The sequence below is a fragment of the Heliangelus exortis genome, chromosome 27, assembly GCF_036169615.1.
Source record: "Heliangelus exortis chromosome 27, bHelExo1.hap1, whole genome shotgun sequence".
In the NCBI taxonomy this organism is placed as follows: Eukaryota; Metazoa; Chordata; class Aves; order Apodiformes; family Trochilidae; genus Heliangelus; species Heliangelus exortis.
Genome location: NC_092448.1, coordinates 2,670,916 through 2,689,238, shown reverse-complemented (window position 1 = coordinate 2,689,238; position 18,323 = coordinate 2,670,916). Strand labels below are relative to the sequence as shown.

General features: G+C 49.3%; 5 protein-coding genes across 5 annotated transcripts; 2 read left to right on the top strand and 3 right to left on the bottom strand.

Moving 5' to 3' along the window:
* Positions 1-4,826: 4,826 nt before the first annotated feature.
* On the bottom strand, positions 4,827-5,751 carry LOC139787861 (claw keratin-like). The gene has a single exon (XM_071727224.1). The coding sequence runs from the start codon at positions 5,695-5,697 to the stop codon at positions 5,287-5,289; it is 411 nt and encodes a 136-aa protein (XP_071583325.1). The 5' UTR covers positions 5,698-5,751; the 3' UTR covers positions 4,827-5,286.
* A 2,738-nt stretch (positions 5,752-8,489) lies between these two features.
* On the bottom strand, positions 8,490-9,434 carry LOC139787817 (claw keratin-like). Its single transcript, XM_071727148.1, has 2 exons — positions 9,334-9,434; positions 8,490-9,239 (listed from the first exon to the last, which is right to left on the bottom strand). The coding sequence occupies exon 2, from the start codon at positions 9,216-9,218 to the stop codon at positions 8,808-8,810; it is 411 nt and encodes a 136-aa protein (XP_071583249.1). The 5' UTR covers positions 9,219-9,239; positions 9,334-9,434; the 3' UTR covers positions 8,490-8,807.
* A 1,363-nt stretch (positions 9,435-10,797) lies between these two features.
* On the top strand, positions 10,798-11,748 carry LOC139787816 (claw keratin-like). Its single transcript, XM_071727147.1, has 2 exons — positions 10,798-10,904; positions 10,999-11,748. The coding sequence occupies exon 2, from the start codon at positions 11,020-11,022 to the stop codon at positions 11,428-11,430; it is 411 nt and encodes a 136-aa protein (XP_071583248.1). The 5' UTR covers positions 10,798-10,904; positions 10,999-11,019; the 3' UTR covers positions 11,431-11,748.
* A 2,911-nt stretch (positions 11,749-14,659) lies between these two features.
* LOC139787708 (claw keratin-like) lies at positions 14,660-15,410 on the bottom strand. The gene has a single exon (XM_071726995.1). The coding sequence runs from the start codon at positions 15,370-15,372 to the stop codon at positions 14,971-14,973; it is 402 nt and encodes a 133-aa protein (XP_071583096.1). The 5' UTR covers positions 15,373-15,410; the 3' UTR covers positions 14,660-14,970.
* A 1,771-nt stretch (positions 15,411-17,181) lies between these two features.
* Positions 17,182-18,277, top strand: LOC139787818 (claw keratin-like). The gene has a single exon (XM_071727150.1). The coding sequence runs from the start codon at positions 17,410-17,412 to the stop codon at positions 17,809-17,811; it is 402 nt and encodes a 133-aa protein (XP_071583251.1). The 5' UTR covers positions 17,182-17,409; the 3' UTR covers positions 17,812-18,277.
* Positions 18,278-18,323: the final 46 nt, after the last annotated feature.

Below are 18,323 nucleotides of genomic sequence, written 5' to 3'. Positions count from 1 at the left end.
ATTTTCTTGCTGAATCAATCAGCACAGCAATATCCTATTGAATGACAACATCAAAGCTAATAAATTGTCTTTCCCCCTTTGCTAGTCACCGGAAATGTTGGGAGGGATTGGTAAGAATCCCTTCCCAATGACACCTCCTCACGTGTCATTGGATTTATGAAACACGTGAAAAGGAGAGCCCACCCTTCCCACAGGTATTTCATGGAAAAAAAAGTACAACAAACTCCACGGGCCGAAGTGCAATTTGAGTATGGGCTTCCAAAAACGCCATGTTTGATAATTTACACCTCTCTTTGCACTTTTTGTTGAGTCATTGCTGTGCAGAAGAAGTGAATTCAGCACAATGATACCAGGGTTTAATTGCACTATGTAGTTTTGAGATGAAAGGGACATGGAGGGTGTAGTCTGCATGTCACAGAGTCGGACCAATAACCACACACCATGGGGAGAACAGGTATATCAATGAGAAGGAGTCATGAGGGAAGCAAAATGTATTTGGTAATTGGAGCTGACCCAGGGCACAGAAATGTCTTTCGTATGCTGGGCGGGACTGGGGGCTCTATAAAAACCCACACTGGGGAGAATAAGGTATTTGCTTCTCTTGACATATCCTCCTTGTACGAGTGGGTAAGTTGGAAGGGATTTAGAAAAGGAATAGAAAGATACATATTTGATACTATTTTCTGTTACTGATCTGCAAGTGCTGTAAGTTAATGCAATGGGAAGTAATGTTGTGATTTGGTGAGAGTAATTTATTTATTTGCAAGAATTATTTATTTATATTTCAGAACTACTTCTTTCTATGCAAGACATTCTTTCCCCCCTAGATTTTCATTAATGTTTGAGTGTTTGAAACTCTCTCAGTCATGGGTCTATTCCTCTTTCCTCTTGGAGTCTTTTCTCTCAGTACAGCTACAAAGGTGTATTTCCTGACTTCTCCCTTCTGGGAGGACACAGGTCCACAATCCCATCTCGTGTCCTGATGCATGGGTGCAGCCAGTGGGGCTGTGCAGGAAAGCTCAGCAAGGCTGGTGAGGATGGGGGATTAGAGGGGAAACAAGGGACTAAAAATCAAGATAGAACAACAGATGCCAGGTAGCGTGCCCAGCTTTGCTGGCACCCTCTTCACTTCCTATGTGCTGGCAGCAGTAATTTAAGCTGTACTTGCTGTATGGGGCCTTACAGTCTTCTCCTTCCCTGTGATACTTCAGGATTGCCACCCTCCACGCCACCAAGATGACTTGGTGTTCTGTCAACCTGTTCCTGTGTCTTACCACTGTCAGAGTAAAGAATTTTCTCCTAATACGTAATCTAAGCCTCCCCTCTTCAAGATTTAAACCATCTTGATGGAGAAAGGAGGAGGTGGGAAACCAAAAGAGTGAGTTGGGCAAGAAAGATCTGGGGACGAGTCTTGGACGGAGATGATCCCTCATGTCCTCCTCTTGCAGGGATCACACAGGGTCTGCTGCTCCTTGGTGTCTCATTCCCGTCTGATCTTCTCTTCTTCTGCCTTTCAGCTTCACCTCCCTCCACCACACCAAGATGACTTTCTGCTACCAGAACCAGTGTGAGGACTCCTGCTACTCTCCCTGCAACTACAGGAGAGTCTGCAGCTATAGGACCTACGACTGCAGCCCCTGCACCTACCAGACCTACGACTGCAGCCCCTGCGACTACCGTGGCTACAGGAGTCTGTGCAGTTATCAGGATTGCTACCCCTCCTACAGCTACAGCTACAGCTCCCGCTACCGCTACCCCTACTCCTCTTGCTACTCCCGTAGATACAACTACGGGAGCTGCTACCCCTGCTAAACTGGGTCATGTAGCAACCAGGTAGAAAACGAAAGGCAAAAGCGCGATTTACGACTCCGGGATGAATTTTACCTTCTGAGACAGCAGCTGCAGCCAGGAATGGTTCTGACTTCTTAGGATCTTTCTTTGGTGTCTCCAGCCTATCTCAAATAACCTGCTTTTAGTTCAACTCTTCTTTCATAGTCTTTGTTTGTGGTTATTCTGTGTATTTGGATGTGCAGCTTTGCAGCAGGAGATGCAGACCAGAGCAGACTCTTGGTCTTGCCGTGTGCTGTGCTGGCAGCAGAGAGCTCTGCTCTTCACTGAACACCACCATGGTCCCCAAAGCGTCTCCTGTGAAATGCAGTAACTCCTTGCTTGTAGAATTGTATGAATTTCTGGATAGTTCTGTCCTACTCCAAGCTGTAACTACTGTGTACAGTGCGGTTGTCAGGATTGTTGCCCCTCCTATAGCTACAGTTCCTGCTACTGCTACCCCCTACTCCTCTTGCTACTCCCCTCGATACAACTATGGGAGCTGCTACCCCTGCTAAATCCAGGAGGATTTAATGGGAAGTGAGGACTGAGAACTGTTTACCAAATTCACAGCTGCTCTTCAGGGAAAGTTTTGCAGTAGCTTTAAGTCCGGGGCTGTGGCTGACAGCTGTAGTAGTTTGGAGAGCTCAGTGTTTCTGTAAAACTTCTCCAATGTTCTCCCAAAATGTTTCTCATTGTTTTCCTCCACTGACTTTTAAAATCCTCCGTTGGTTTTATAGCTCTTTTATACTCATTTGTAGCTTTTTCCCAGCTAACATTAATGACATCTAGAGTACTGGTCTTAACTGCTTTTGAAGCTATACCAAAGAAATTGTAAATCATCTGATTTGTTTAATTGGATGTCAAGGAAGTGGAAAAGTTTGAAAATGGAAACTAATAGTCAAATACTACAGCTGTAGCAACAAAGATCTTGCCAATGAAACAAGGAGTTTTTCTGCAGATATGAGTTAATCTCTGTACCAATTCTTTCTTCATCTGCTTTCTGTATTATTTTAGATTGTGATTGTGAGCTTTATTCTTATTAAAAATGCTATAGCATCATGAAATATCCCTGCTTTTCTTTCCCTGACTTGGATGCACACAGATTTTTGTCCCCTCTTTGGTATGTTTTATGGAGATATATTGCACTCTGGAGCTTTCATGAATGTCAGCAGAACACTTTACACATGAATAGCTTAGTGTTAGAACAATTAGTATTAAAGTCTAGTATTAAATATTTAAATGTAGGAAAACTAAGTCACACATTCTGGAATGTAATCTTTTAAATTTGCCTTAGCATCACAGTTCACGTTCAAATGTTGCACCACATCTTAGTTATGTGTAAATTCCAACTCTGCCTGCAGACAAAGCCAAAAAAACTGGGGAATAAACCAAGGAGTTGGGAGAAAAATCCCTCTTTCTAGTGTGCTGTTAAAATGTCTGTGAACATCCCAGTGTTTGGGATGCCTTCTAGAATTAAACACCTGACCTGTTGCAGAGCAGAAAATTACACTTTCCATTCGCCTTATTAAGTGCTGGTTTGGACAAGTGCTGCTGCAAGGGCTCCATCTGAATGACAATGAAATGGTGTGAAGTTCCCAGGCTGCACAATCATCCAGTTGTCATTAGGGTGAGATCCCTTGACGCAAGTCTGAAGTGACTCTATTATTCATGACCAAAGTACCCAACTGGCAGCAGTAGTAACCTCTTATTAGTACCAGACTGTGACAGAGTCCAGGCATAAAACAGCCAGTGAAGTGCTTTGAAAGCCCTATTAAATCCTAGAACCTGTACCGTAAATGCAATTTTTGTCCTTTGAACATGCACAGGGGCACTTGGAGGGCAGTCTCCTCAGAGGAACAGAGCTCAGATGTGCTACAACACAAAATATGAGGACAAAATTAATTGAAAGCCTTGGCGAGTAAAGCTGGGAGTTACATTCCAGCAGCTTTGGGGTGGGAGCTTTCTTTATGCTTCTGAGGAGTTTTGCTTTCAGGAAAGCACTCGCTTACTTACTGACACGTTCCTTGCACATGCAGAGTGCAAAGTGCTCTTCAGCCTGTATTAAGGTCTATAAATTTAGCTGGTATTGGTTATAATTTTTTTATTATTATTATCTAAATCTATTAAATAAAATCTGTAAAGTTATGAATGAGTTGCAAAGCAAAAACTGGAAAGTTTTAAGTGTCTCATTGTACACAAGCAGGAGACAAATAAAATAATTGCTTACATCTCAGTTGTTCAACACCCTATGGATTCGGCTATTCCAACAGGGGACCTAGTTAAAAGAAAAAGTTAGAAATTCATGGAATATCACACATATAGATGCTTCTTCCACTGCAGGAAATATTAAGGTAAGACTAGAATAAAACTCAGAACTCTGCGATGAGATGGCAAAGCAACTAATTGTAAGGTCGATTATGGTTGTTTGGGGAGAGCCACATTTGAATGAAAAATTTGAGGGCTATAAAATCATATTCTGACTAAAGCGTATATTGAAATGTCTAAACACGTACTTCTGAAGTGACTGTTATTCAATAATGAAGCACCTAAACAGAGCAGTAAGCTTTTAATTGAGTAATAACACATCTGTAGCTGTATGGAATAGTTACGCGCGTCTCAGAAGTGCTTTGAACTGCTCAGATTATGTAGTGTGGAAAAATGTATATTGTATATACAATTGTATATTTCTTCTTGAAATTGCATATTGTATATTTCTTCTTGTATATTTCTTCTTGAGGAAATGACCACAAAGTAATAAATAAATCAACTGATACTTTTTCCTCCATTGTTGCTTGCAATGGGGCCAGGAGTTTGTACCTGTCCTGTAGCCTATCAAAAGGATGCCTGTCACAAATTGTTGAACTTATCACAAACCCTTTTGGTTCACCCATGAGCTGTCTGATATTTAAGCCCATGGCTTGGCCTTCCTTATCAATGTATCTGAGCAGTGTGGAAAATCAGAAGACCAAATTCATACAAACCAAGCAAAAACCAAATTATTGATGCAATGCAGATTCTTTAATGTGGGTGGAAAATGCAATAGACAGATGAAACAAATCAGCACAGAAACAATGAACTGGAAACATAAAAATCAGAAGGCTGCAGTGATGAACAGCCCAGGGCTGCACCCCAAAGGTTCTTCCATCCTGTCACACAGTGAGAGTCTTGGAGCTTCACAGAGCAGAGAGATTTGCATCGAGGGTGAAGACATCTTTGATGGATCACAGACAGAGAGGAGCTTTTGGAGGCAGGGCTGGAAACCTTAAAACCACCAGCTGAAGATTTGCAAGGGTACGCTGTGCAAATAAGCACAGACCATAAAGTTCAAGTAGCAGCTTTGCCACAGCCTAGAGAGAGACTGAAAGCTTTGATCTGCATGTGGTGAGAGAAGACAACTGGAGCATCTTATGGAAACAGAAGGCAGGTGCAGCACTGAGCTCCATGGAGGTTTGGGGCTTAGCAGGGCCCACAGTTGCCATTGAGGTACCTGTGGCCTCCGTATGAGCCCCCATAACCACAGCTTCCCCCAAAGCCTCCATAGCCTCCATAGCCACCATAACCTCCATAGCCACCATATCCTCCATAGCTACCATAGCCTCCGTAGCCTCCGTAGCCCCCATAGCCACCACGGCCTCCAAAAGTGCCACCATAGCCCCCTCCAACACCAGGGACTCCTGCTGAGCCAACAGCGCTGTGCTGTGGGAAGGAGCTGAGGATGGGCCCGGGCAAGGTGACCACTGAGGCCGGGGGCTGGATCACCACCGTGGAGTCGGGGCACTGCCGCACGCAGGGCTCGTTGCAGGTGTCAGCCAGAGGGGCTGGGGCAGCCACCCCACAGGAAGGGACACAGAGGCTGGAGCAGGACATCTTTCAGGCAGGCAAGGAATCCTGGAAAATGCACCAGGGATTAGGCAAGGGTGTGGGGAAGGGAGGAAGGGAGGTAGGGAGAGAACCCCAGGAGGCTTCCAAGAGCTGCACTTACCCGGTTGTTGAGGAGAGTGAAGCTGAGGAAGGTGGATAGAAGGCTGGGAAGTCTTCAGCTCTTTTATACACATCTTAGAGTGCCTGGGGCATGGGCCAAGGGGGCGGTGGTAGAAACCCCAGGTAATCATGAAATCCAGCGTACAAGCTTCATGCACTGATTGTGATGCTAAACAATTATATGTCTCCTTATAGGGGACACGGCGTGCAAACATGACCTTGAGAAGAAAGAGATGATGGGAGGAACAGTCCGTGACACATGAAAGACAAGGGACACTTGAAGCTGAACTTGAAACCCCAATAAACATGATCTGTCCCTAAATCCCCCACTTTGCTTACATACCAAAATCTTGAGCATCTTTCAGAAGTGCTTTGCAATCCTGTGTACAGCCATCACACCTGTTATTACCTGTTTTTTACAAGCTGGTAAACAGAGGCACCAGGATGCTAGCAGCGTCTGAAGCCATCCCACCTGCTTGGTGTGGCTCCTAAGTGTCCACCTTCACCCCTCTCTGGCAAGGGTTGGGGGTCTCACAAGGGCTAAAGATATCACTAAGGGACATCCCTTGGCCATCTGCATGGCCTTGCAGGGTGTTTAGGCCTTGAAAGTCCCCTTGATGGAAATGTTGAGAGCAGGCTGCCTGTCATGTCCATGTCTACAGAGACTGAGGCCACATGTGTACTGCCTTACTGCAGCCATCCCAGCAAAGCCCCTGATGCAATGGAAGTAACTAGAGCCCTTCAGAGAGGGCCTGGGGGGGTTGCACCACACCACGCTGTGCCCTACCCACAAATTTATTGAGAGTAGAGGCAGCTTCATGGCACCCAGCATGGGCTGGTGCTGATGATACCCAGCTGTGAGGCACGTGCTGGCAGTGCCAAGGACACCAGGCATCGCCCTGCAGCCCCAGGGCAGCTTTTCCTGCACTGTTTCCAGGAGCAGGGTTGTGGTGAGGCATCGAAGCTGTTGTGGCCCCAGGCTTCCTTCATTACCTGTTCTGACCGCTTTGACTCCATAGCCTCAGTGAGCAGCTCCTCCCTGAGGTTTTTCTCCATCTCCCACTGCTCCTTGGAGCACTTTTGTCCCATCTTGCCCCACTTCTTGAGCTGATGCTCTTTCCATCATTCCCTGTTGACACAGTTTAAAGCTGGGCTGGCAATTAACCAAATGACAGATGCTGTTTATTAATCCCCCTCCCTGATAAAGAAAGGAGAGAGAATAAGGGAAAGAGACTGATGGGCTGGAAACAAAACTACAAAGCTTTAATGAAACAGTAATGATAAAAAGGAAAAAAAAAATGTATATGTACAAATGTACAGAAAAATTATACCATGTTCTTCCCCCCACTTCCCCAGTAACTCTCATGTCACCACCAAGGCTGCAGGGCAGCCCTGGAAAAGTCCAGGCTGGACTCCTGGGGTCACCAGCAGTTGGGAACTGGAGGCAGGAAAACATGGATTCAGGCTGGCATGGATCAGGACCACAGGCAGAGGAATGGATGGAATCCTCCCAGGTATGTTAAGGCAAACAGGGACAGATGAAGGTGAAAGGCCAAAGGAAGGAAGAGGGAAGAAAGGGTTTGACACACGTGATCCCTCAAATTTATACTGAATATGATGTGTATGGGATGGAATACTCTGTTTGGTCAACTTTGGTCGCTTATCTTGTCCACTCCTACCTAAAGTAGGGTTGCAGGTGTGACCTCCTTTCTCCTTTTCTCCCTCTGGACCACAGGATATTCCCAGGAACTGAGCAGTTGCCTTGGTTCTGCACAGCATTCTCCAGCCATAACTATAAGCATGGAGCGTTATCAGTCCGAGAAGCAGACACTCACTGAGAGATGTGCACTTAAGATCAGTGAGTCCATCTACTTCCAAAAGACTTAGCTGAAAGCAAAATGACAAGACAGAAAATTCGCTCTATCCTGGCCCAAACCAGGACTCCTGTGTCAAACATCTGCAGCCTGGAGACATGGGCTCTGCCCAGCACTGACAGAAGAGCTTCCCACAGAATTCACTGCCCCTTGGCTGCTCTTCCTCCTGCACCAGCCCACAGAGTGGCTCACACTGCCACACACGCCCAAAGTACCCACCCACAGGAGCTGTAACAGGCTCAGCAAAACCCCCTTCCACTGCTGTGCCCTCAGCAGACACAGGGGACACCACGGGGCCGTGACCTGATGGATGCCTGAGAATCAGTGCAGGGAAACCTGGGTAGAAGTGTGGGTGGGTGACCTACAATTTCTTGAGCTCCCCAGCAGTGCCCAGTGTGCTGCCACATCAAATTCCTGATGGATTTGATCAGAATTGTCCCTGTCCACGACCACCTTGGCATGCTGCAGTCTCAACATGGGATGTAGGGAAAAATCTCTTCTCAGGGCACCTTCTCCCTCTCCTTCCTCCAACCTTGATCTCTCTGATCTAGCATTATTCTTCTCTGCTGCTGCTCTCTCCCTCTCCTCATTTTGCTCTCTCCTCCCACTCTCCTCTGCCCTCCTCTTATAACTGGGAGTTTCCCCTTCTTGAATATGTTAATTGCAGAGCTTCACATCCATGGGCTTGGACATCTTGGAGCTTGAAGAGCTTTCAGAAGCTACATGCCTGGAGCCCCATTCCCCCACTACCAATCCCAGCACATCAACCAAGAAAAATCAAGGGAAAAACCAAATGGGTCAACATTGTGATGCAATACAGATTTTATTGTAGTTCCTGGGGAGGGAGCTGGGAGAAGAACAGGGCCCTGGCCAGGGCCTTCTCTTCTTCTCCTGGCAGCGGCCACAGCGACAGCACCAGTGGGCACCCTCTGTGGGTCTCTGTCACCAGGGGACAACAAATCTTGAAGGGATGCTCAAGCAGGGCAGGAGGAAGGCAGAGCTGGGGCACAAGCAGACACGAGGCATCCACGCTCTGGAGCCCAGCAGTGCCCTTTGGTGTTGGGATGATGCAGGGATTTTTCTGGAGCTCTTCTTCATCTGTGACCGGATCTGATGTAAGGCTTAGCAGGGCCCACAGTTGCCATTGAGGTACCTGTGGCCTCGGCGCCAGCCCCCATAACCATAGCTCCCCCCAAAGCCTCCGTAGCCACCATAGCTACCATAACCTCCATAGCCACCATATCCTCCATAACCACCATAGCTACCATAGCCTCCGTAGCCTCCATAGCCACCACGGCCTCCAAAAGTGCCACCATAGCCCCCTCCAACACCAGGGACTCCTGCTGAGCCAACAACACTGTGCTGTGGGAAGGAGCTGAGGATGGGCCCGGGCAAGGTGACCACTGAAGCCGGGGGCTGGATCACCACCGTGGAGTCGGGGCACTGCCGCACGCAGGGCTCGTTGCAGGTGTCAGCCAGAGGGGCTGGGGCAGCCACCCCACAGGAAGGAACACAGAGGCTGGAGCAGGACATCTTTCAGGCAGGCAAGGAATCCTGGAAAATGCACCAGAGATTAGGCAAGGGTGTGGGGAAGGAAGGAAGGGAGGCAGGGAGAGAACCCCAGGAGGCTTCCAAGAGCTGCACTTACCCAGTTGTTGAGGAGAGTGAAGCTGAGGAAGGTGGATAGAAGGCTGGGAAGTCTTCAGCTCTTTTATACACATCTTAGAGTGCCTGGGGCATGGGCCAAGGGGGCGGTGGTAGAACCCCCTGGTAATTATGGGATCAAGTGGACAAGTTTCATGACACTGATTGTGATGCTAAACAATTAAGTTCTTCCTATTGGAGACACCAGTGTGCAAACATGCCCTGCAGAATGTGTGGGTGATCGGAGGAAGAAACCTTGACACATCATTACATGAAAGACGAGGCACTGCTGATGTAGCTGAACACCCAGCACCAATAAACTCCAGTCTGTCACTAATCCCCTCACTTTGTTTGTGTACTAGAGATTTGAGAGTCTTACAGAAGCTCCTTACAATCCTGCATACAGCCTTCACACCTCTCATTACCTTTCTTTTACAAGCTGGTAAATAAAGGCACTAGGATGTTGGGCAAGGTGAGAAGCCACTCCACGTGCTCAAAGTGACTCCCAAATGCCCACCATTTCTCAGTGTCTGTGAGAATCTGGGGAGTTTTTTGGAGAACAAATCAGGAATCTCACTAAGCCTTGGCCATTTCCATCGTCCTGCTGGACAGGGGGTATTTGGAGGTCCAAGATTAACAGCCAGGCAAAGAGCAGGAGCAGTCTTTGCTGTGTTGAGGGGAGACTGATAAATGTCAGGGCTCAACATGGATGTGGATAGGGAGCAGTGAGATCCGTGACTTGGGATGTCCACAGAGGACCTGAAAGGCAGGAAAGGGACCAGGACACTCGTAACTTTCTTGGCCATGTTTCTGTGCATGTGGTAGTCCTTGAGTCCTCTCTAAAGGACCCACTCAGCTGAATATTGAGGTTGGACCAGGAGATGCTGAACAAGCACCCACAGAGAGCCAGGCTGCATAAGGCCATGCTGGACACATGCGCAGGCACACTAGGCAATACTGGCACATGACTGGGTTGCTACAGAGTGTGGTGTGGTGTGGTTGGGCACAGTAATCATCTGCAAGATGCCCGGAATTCTTCTATGTAAGGAAAGTGGTGTGGTTGGGAACAGTAATCTTCTGCAAGATGCCCGGAATTCTTCTACGTAAGCAAAGTGGGGATTAGTGAAAAATTTTATTGGTGCTACAGAGGTGTCTTGTCTTGCATGTAATTACAAGTCACAGTCCATCCCTCCCATCACCTGCGTTCTCTCCAGGGCACGTTTGCATGCAGTGTCCATATTAAGGAGGTTTATGGTTACCATCATGAAGCTTATCCAACTGTTTGCATAAGTACCGGGGGGTTCTACCACCCCCTCCTTGGCCCCTTTGCTCCTCCAATCACCCACACGTTCTGCAGGGCATGTTTGCACACTGGTGTCTCCAATAGGAAGAACTTAATTGTTTAGCATCACAACCAGTGTCATGAAACTTGTCCACTTGATCCCATAATTACCAGGGGGTTCTACCACCGCCCCCTTGGCCCATGCCCCAGGCACTCTAAGATGTGTATAAAAGAGCTGAAGACTTCCCAGCCTTCTATCCACCTTCCTCAGCTTCACTCTCCTCAACAACTGGGTAAGTGCAGCTCTTGGAAGCCTCCTGGGGTTCTCTCCCTGCCTCCCTTCCTTCCTTCCCCACACCCTTGCCTAATCCCTGGTGCATTTTCCAGGATTCCTTGCCTGCCTGAAAGATGTCCTGCTCCAGCCTCTGTGTCCCTTCCTGTGGGGTGGCTGCCCCAGCCCCTCTGGCTGACACCTGCAACGAGCCCTGCGTGCGGCAGTGCCCCGACTCCACGGTGGTGATCCAGCCCCCGGCCTCAGTGGTCACCTTGCCCGGGCCCATCCTCAGCTCCTTCCCACAGCACAGCGCTGTTGGCTCAGCAGGAGTCCCTGGTGTTGGAGGGGGCTATGGTGGCACTTTTGGAGGCCGTGGTGGCTATGGGGGCTACGGAGGCTACGGAGGCTATGGTAGCTATGGAGGATATGGTGGCTATGGAGGTTATGGTGGCTATGGAGGCTATGGAGGCTTTGGGGGAAGCTGTGGTTATGGGGGCTGGCGCCGAGGCCACAGGTACCTCAATGGCAACTGTGGGCCCTGCTAAGCCTTACATCAGATCCGGTCACAGATGAAGAAGAGCTCCAGAAAAATCCCTGCATCATCCCAACACCAAAGGGCACTGCTGGGCTCCAGAGCGTGGATGCCTCGTGTCTGCTTGTGCCCCAGCTCTGCCTTCCTCCTGCCCTGCTTGAGCATCCCTTCAAGATTTGTTGTCCCCTGGTGACAGAGACCCACAGAGGGTGCCCACTGGTGCTGTCGCTGTGGCCGCTGCCAGGAGAAGAAGAGAAGGCCCTGGCCAGGGCCCTGTTCTTCTCCCAGCTCCCTCCCCAGGAACTACAATAAAATCTGTATTGCATCACAATGTTGACCCATTTGGTTTTTCCCTTGATTTTTCTTGGTTGATGTGCTGGGATTGGTAGTGGGGGAATGGGGCTCCAGGCATGTAGCTTCTGAAAGCTCTTCAGGCTCCAAGATGTTCAAACCCATGGACGTGAAGCTCTGCAATTAACATATTCAAGAAGGGGAAACTCCCAGTTATAAGAGGAGGGCAGAGGAGAGTGGGAGGAGAGAGCAAAATGAGGAGAGGGAGAGAGCAGCAGCAGAGAAGAATAATGCTAGATCAGAGAGACCAAGGTTGGAGGAAGGAGAGGGAGAAGGTACCCTGAGAAGAGATTTTTCCCTACATCCCATGTTGAGACTGCAGCTGTTGCCCTGCGCCCCATGGAAAAGCACAGGGGAGCAGACTCTGAAGGATGACAGTGGAGCAGTTGTGAACCAGCCCATCATGAAGGATCCCATTGGAGCAGTTGAGGACCTGCAGTCCGTGGAGCATCAGGGAGAAGATGTTGTGGACCTGTGGCCATGGAGAGCCTCATGCCAGGGGAGGTGACTGCTCCGCAAGTAGTCTGTGGCTCTGCGGGCTGCCCACACTCAAGCGTTTTGCTGCTGAGGAAGTGTGTCTTGTGGGAGAGACTCATGGGGTTTATGAAGGACTTTTTCCCATGGGAGGACCTCCACATTGGAGTAGAAGACCGTGAGGAATCCTTCTCCCTGAGGAAAAGTAATGGCAGAAAAAACCCTGGGATATCTGGACAGTAAATGCCACTTCCTGTTTCCCTCTGCTTCTAGAGGTGGGGAGGTCGAGATGCTGAGACAAAGTCATTTGGACCTGGGAAGAAAGGAGGAGAGGGCTGGGGTAAAGTATTTAAGCTTTGGTTTTCATTTTCTCGTTGCCCTGTTTAAATTTTATTGATGATAAAATAAATAGATTTTTTTCCCCCAAGTTGAGAATGTTTTGCCCATGACCATAACTGGTGAGTGGATGCCCTCATAGTCCTTGTCTTGACCCACAAGGTTTTAGATAGATTTAGATAGATTTCCTCCTTCCCATCCCAAAATGAGGGTGGGAGACTGAGTGGTCCTGTGCTCCTTTGTTATTGGCCAGGCTCAAACCACAACCCTGATCCTTCCTTCTGCTTTAACGCTCCCCCCAGACCTCAACACTTGCCTGTCTGGGCTGCTTCAGTCTGCCATAGGAGGCCTCCTAGAGATAGACATAGCCAAGTGCTCCCCAGTTTCTTCTTTGAGGCATGAAATGGCCACAGGTACCCAGTCACAGGAAGCACAAAGCTCTCTGAGCAGGAGGTTTGACTGCCTGCCCTGGGGAGGTCCCTTCCTTCCCAAAGATCTTCTGATGGTGTGGTGTCAGCACGCCAAGGTTGTCGTGGACAGGGACAATTCTGATCAAATCCATCAGGAATTTGAAGTGGCAGTACACTGGGCTCTGCTGGGGAGCTCAAGAAATTGTAGGTCACCCACACACCCTTCTACCCAGATTTCCCTGCACTGATTCTCAGGCATCCATCAGGTCCCGGCCCCGTGGTGTCCCCTGTGTGTCTGCTGAGGGCACAGCAGTGGAAGGGGGTTTTGCTGAGCCTGTTACAGCTCCTGTGGGTGGGTACTTTGGGCGTGTGTGGCAGTGTGAGCCACTCTGTGGGCTGGTGCAGGAGGAAGAGCAGCCAAGGGGCAGTGAATTCTGTGGGAAGCTCTTCTGTCAGTGCTGGGCAGAGCCCATGTCTCCAGGCTGCAGATGTTTGACACAGGAGTCCTGGTTTGGGCCAGGACAGAGTGAATTTTCTGTCTTGTCATTTTGCTTTCAGCTAAGTCTTTTGGAAGTAGATGGACTCACTGGTCTTAAGTGCACATCTCTCAGTGAGTGTCTGCTTCTCAGACTGATAACGCTCCATGCTTATAGTTATGGCTGGAGAATGCTGTGCAGAACCAAGGCCACTGCTCAGTTCTGAGGAACTCATCCATGGACCACTGAACTGTGGTCCTGATCCATGCCAGCCTGAATCCATGTTTTCCTGCCTCCAGTTCCCAACTGCTGGTGACCCCAGGAGTCCAGCCTGGACTTTCGCAGGGCTGCCCTGCAGCCTTGGTGGTGACGCGAGAGTTATTGGGGGAAAGAGGGGAGGAACGTGACATAATTTTTCTGTATATTTGTATAAATTTAGGGTTTTTTTTTCCTTTTTATTATTTCTGTTTCATTAAAGCTGTGTAGTTTATTTTCCAACCCATAAATCTCTTTCCCTTATTCTCTCTCCTTTCTTTTTCAGGGATTAATAGAGAGCATCTGTCATGTGGTTAATTGCCAGCCCAGCTTTAAACTGTGACAACAGGGAATGATGGAAAGAGCTTCATCTCAAGAAGTGGGGCAAGATGAGACAGAAGTGCTCCAAGGAGCAGTGGGAGATGGAGGATCAACAGAATGAGGAGGTGGAGCAGAGATGCAGCAGGGTGGAGGGGACGGAGGCATGGCAGATGGGGAAGTGCTGGCAGTTTCTCACACTCTTCCCTGTTGATCCATGGACTCCCAACTGGTTTTGAACTGTGCCTTTGCCTTTGGGATGGATCCATTGGGCTCCTAATTCCCCCAGAACATGGAGAATGGCCAGAGTAGGAAGCAAAATCTGTGTGGGGCCTAAGAACTCCTCCTGGGATGAAGACAGCAGGATGCCAAAGTGGGTATGAGACAGGAAAAGCAAAGTGGGAGTAGAAGCTAAAGAAGATGGTCGTGCTTCCTGTTTTGGGTGACCTCCCCTAAAAGGGATGTGATGCCTGAGAGTGAGCAGGAGAAAGCCAGGCAGCTCCTGCAGGTCACCTTGGGAAGGACCCAACTGGGAGCTGGCTGGAACACTGACAGCAAGCCAGGCTGCCAGTTGGAGTACAGAATATGGAGGAAAAATCAAGTAAAAACAATGGGTCAATACTGTGATGCAACACAGATTTTATTGTATTTCCAGGGGAGGGAGTTGGGAGAAGAACAGGGCCTTGTCCAGGGCCTTCTCTTCTTCTCCTGAAACAGCAAAAGCACCAAGTGGGCACCCTCTGTGGATCTCTGTCACCAGGGGACAACAAATCTTGAAGGGATGCTCAAGCAGGGCAGGAGGAAGGCAGAGCTGGGGCACAAGCAGACACGAGGCATCCACGCTCTGGAGCCCAGCAGTGCCCTTTGGTGTTGGGATGATGCAGGAACTTTTCTGGAGCTCTTCTTCATCTGAGACCAGATCTGGTGCGGGGCTTAGCAGGGTCCACAATTTCCACTGAAGCATCTGAGGCCTTGGGATGAGCCCCCAGAGCCACAGCTCCCCCCAAAGCCTCCAGAGCCTCCAGAGCCACCATAGCCCCCTCCAATGCCTCCAAAGCCCCCTCCAACGCCTCCAAAGCCTCCGGCACCACCACCACGGCCTCCAAAAGTGCCACCATAGCCCCCTCCAACACCAGGGACTCCTGCTGAGCCAACAGAACTGTGCTGTGGGAAGGAGCTGAGGATGGGCCCGGGCAAGGTGACCACTGAGGCTGGGGGCTGGATCACCACCGTGGAGTCGGGGCACTGCCGCACGCAGAGCTCATTGCAGGAGTCAACCACAGGGACTGGGGCAGCCACCCCACAGGAAGGGACACAGAGGCTGGAGCAGGACATCTTTCAGGCAGGCAAGGAATCCTGGAAAATGTACCAGGGATTAGGCAAGAGTGTGGGGAAGGGAGAAAGGGAGGAAGGGAGGGAGGGAGGGAGGGAAAGAACCTCAGGAGGCTTCCAAAAGCTGCACTTACCCAGCTGTTGAGGAGAGTGTAGCTGAGGAAGGTGGATAGAAGGCTGGGAAGTCTTCAGCTGTTTTATACCTTCCCAGAGTGCCTGGGATATCAGCCAAGTGGGTGGTGGTCGAAACCCCTGGTAATTATGTGATCAAAAGGACAACTTTATGACACAGATTTTGATATAAGAAAATTATATACCTTCTCCTTGGGGATACTGGTGTGCAAACGTGTCCTAGAGAAGAAAGAGAGGATGGGAGCACAGAATATGTGTGACACATCATTGGATGAAAGACAAGATGCTTTTGTAGCTGAATCTGTGGCACAAATAAACCTTGATCTGTCCCTAATCCCCACTCTACTTAGGTAGAAGAGTTCTGGGCATCTTGTAGAAGATTGATGTGCCCAATCACACCACACTCTGTAGCAACCCAGCCATGTGTCCTGAGCCAGCATTGCCCAGCGTGCCTCTGGACAGCATGGCCATGTGCAGCCTGGCTCTTGATGCTTGTTCGACATCTCCTGGCCCAACCTCAGTGTCCAGCATAGTGATTTTGTCCCTTCAAAAAGGGCCCAGGGGGTGGACTTGCTCACAGAGATGTAGCTGAAGAAGTCTTGGTCCTTTTTCTACCCTCCAGCTCCCCTCAATGTGTGATACCACTGCCTTCCCACCCACGTCAGTGCCAACCCTGTTCATAGAGGGAACTTCATCCCACATGAGACCATTTGCTTGAATTTTGGAACTTGGGAGTTGCCCTGAGTGGGTGGGATGGCTTCTTCCTTTGTCCAAGCTCCCAGTGCCTCTGTTTACCAGCCTGTAAAAGAGGTAATGACAGGCATGAGGGCTGCACACAGGATTGCAAAGTGCCTCTGCCAGATTCCCAAGACCTGCACAAAAGCAAAACAGGGGGATTAGGGGCAGATCTGAATTTATTGGTGCTGTGAGGTCAGCTACAGCGGTGCCTTCGCTTTCATGTAAAGACATGTCACTCTCTATCCCTCCCATTACAGCTCTGTGCTCTCCAGGGCACGTTTGCTCACTGATGTATCCAATTAGGTTGGATATTGTCCACATCATATTTTTTTTTTCATGGGGCTCATATGTTTGATGTCATGATTAGCTGGGGCTTCGGCCACCACCCTGTGGACAGTGCCCCAGGCATTCTGGGTAGGTATAAAAGAGCTGAGGGCTTCCCAGCTCTCCATCCACCTTCCTCAGATTCCCTCTTCTAATCACTGTGGTAAGACTTCCTTTTTTCTCTCCTCAGCAGTGGCTTTCTCACAATATCTTCAGGCTGGGCTCCAACCCATTTGCACAGAGCATAGTTGGGATGTGATGGTGCTGTTTGAGAGCTATGGAAAGGATGGAAATGTAAACTTTAGATAGGATGCCTTGAGTATGCCAGTAGACTCAGGTCCCTGGGGAGTTAGAATCATAGAATCATAGAATTGGCTGGGTTGGAAGGGCCCTCAGAGATCATCAAGTCCAACCCTTGCTCCACTCCCCCCATGGTTCCCAGCCCATGGCACTGAGTGCCACATCCAGCCTCTTTTGAAATATCTCCAGGGATGGAGAGTCCACCACTTCCCTGGGCAGCCCATTCCAATGCTTGATCACCCTCTCTGTAAAGAAATTCTTTCTAATATCTATAGAATCATAGAATTCAGTGGAATCATAGAGTTCAGTGGTTTTCTATCTGCTTTGGATATGGGAGTTTTTTCCCACTCCTATAGGCAAGTCAGGGGAGTAAGGGGCTTACAACACCATTCCAGCTCTGGAACGTGTTTTTCTCCGAATGCTGGATATAATCCACAGCATGTCCTGGAATACAGATTGCAAGTGTAAGAGGGGAGATTTCTGATCAAGCCTTGGAGTAAGCTTTAGCTCTGCCTTGTCTTGTAGCTTCATCTCCTGAATCAAAGGATGTCCTGCTCCAGCCTCTGTGTCCCTTCCTGTGGGGTGGCTGCCCCAGTCCCTGTGGTTGACTCCTGCAATGAGCTCTGCGTGCGGCAGTGCCCCGACTCCACGGTGGTGATCCAGCCCCCGGCCTCAGTGGTCACCTTGCCCGGGCCCATCCTCAGCTCCTTCCCACAGCACAGCGCTGTTGGCTCAGCAGGAGCCCCTGGTGTTGGAGGGGGCTATGGTGGCACTTTTGGAGGCCGTGATGGTGGTGCCGGAGGCTTTGGAGGCGTTGGAGGGGGCCTTGGAGGCGTTGGAGGGGGCTATGGTGGCTATGGAGGCTCTGGAGGCTTTGGGGGGAGCTGTGGCTCTGGGGGCTCATCCCAAGGCCTCAGGTGCTTCAGTGGCAACTGTGGGCCCTGCTAAGCCCCAAACCTCCACGGAGCTCAGTGCTACACCTGCCTTCTGTTTCCACAAGATGCTCCGATTGTTTTCTCTTACCAGATGCAGACTGAAGCTTTCAGTCTCTCTCTAGGCTGTGGCAAAGCTGCTACTTGAACTTTATGGTCTGTGCTTATTTGCACAGTGTACCCTTGCAAATCTTCAGCTGGTGGTTTTAAGGTTTCCAGCCCTGCCTCCAAAAGCTCCTCTCTGTGACCCATTGAAGTTGTCCTCACCCTTGGATGGAAGGTCTGATGCAAGATGAGCTCTGCACAGCTCTGAGACTCTCACTGTGCAACAGGATGGAAGAACCTCTGGGGTGCAGCCCTGGGCTGTTCCTCACTGCAGCCTTCTGATTTTTATGTATCCAGTTCATTGTTTCTGTGCTGATTTGTTTCTTCAATCTACTGCATTATTTGAGTGCATTAAAGAATCTGAATTGCATGAACAATTTTTTGGGAGGTCTGAATTTGTTTTGCACTGTAGCTGGAATTATG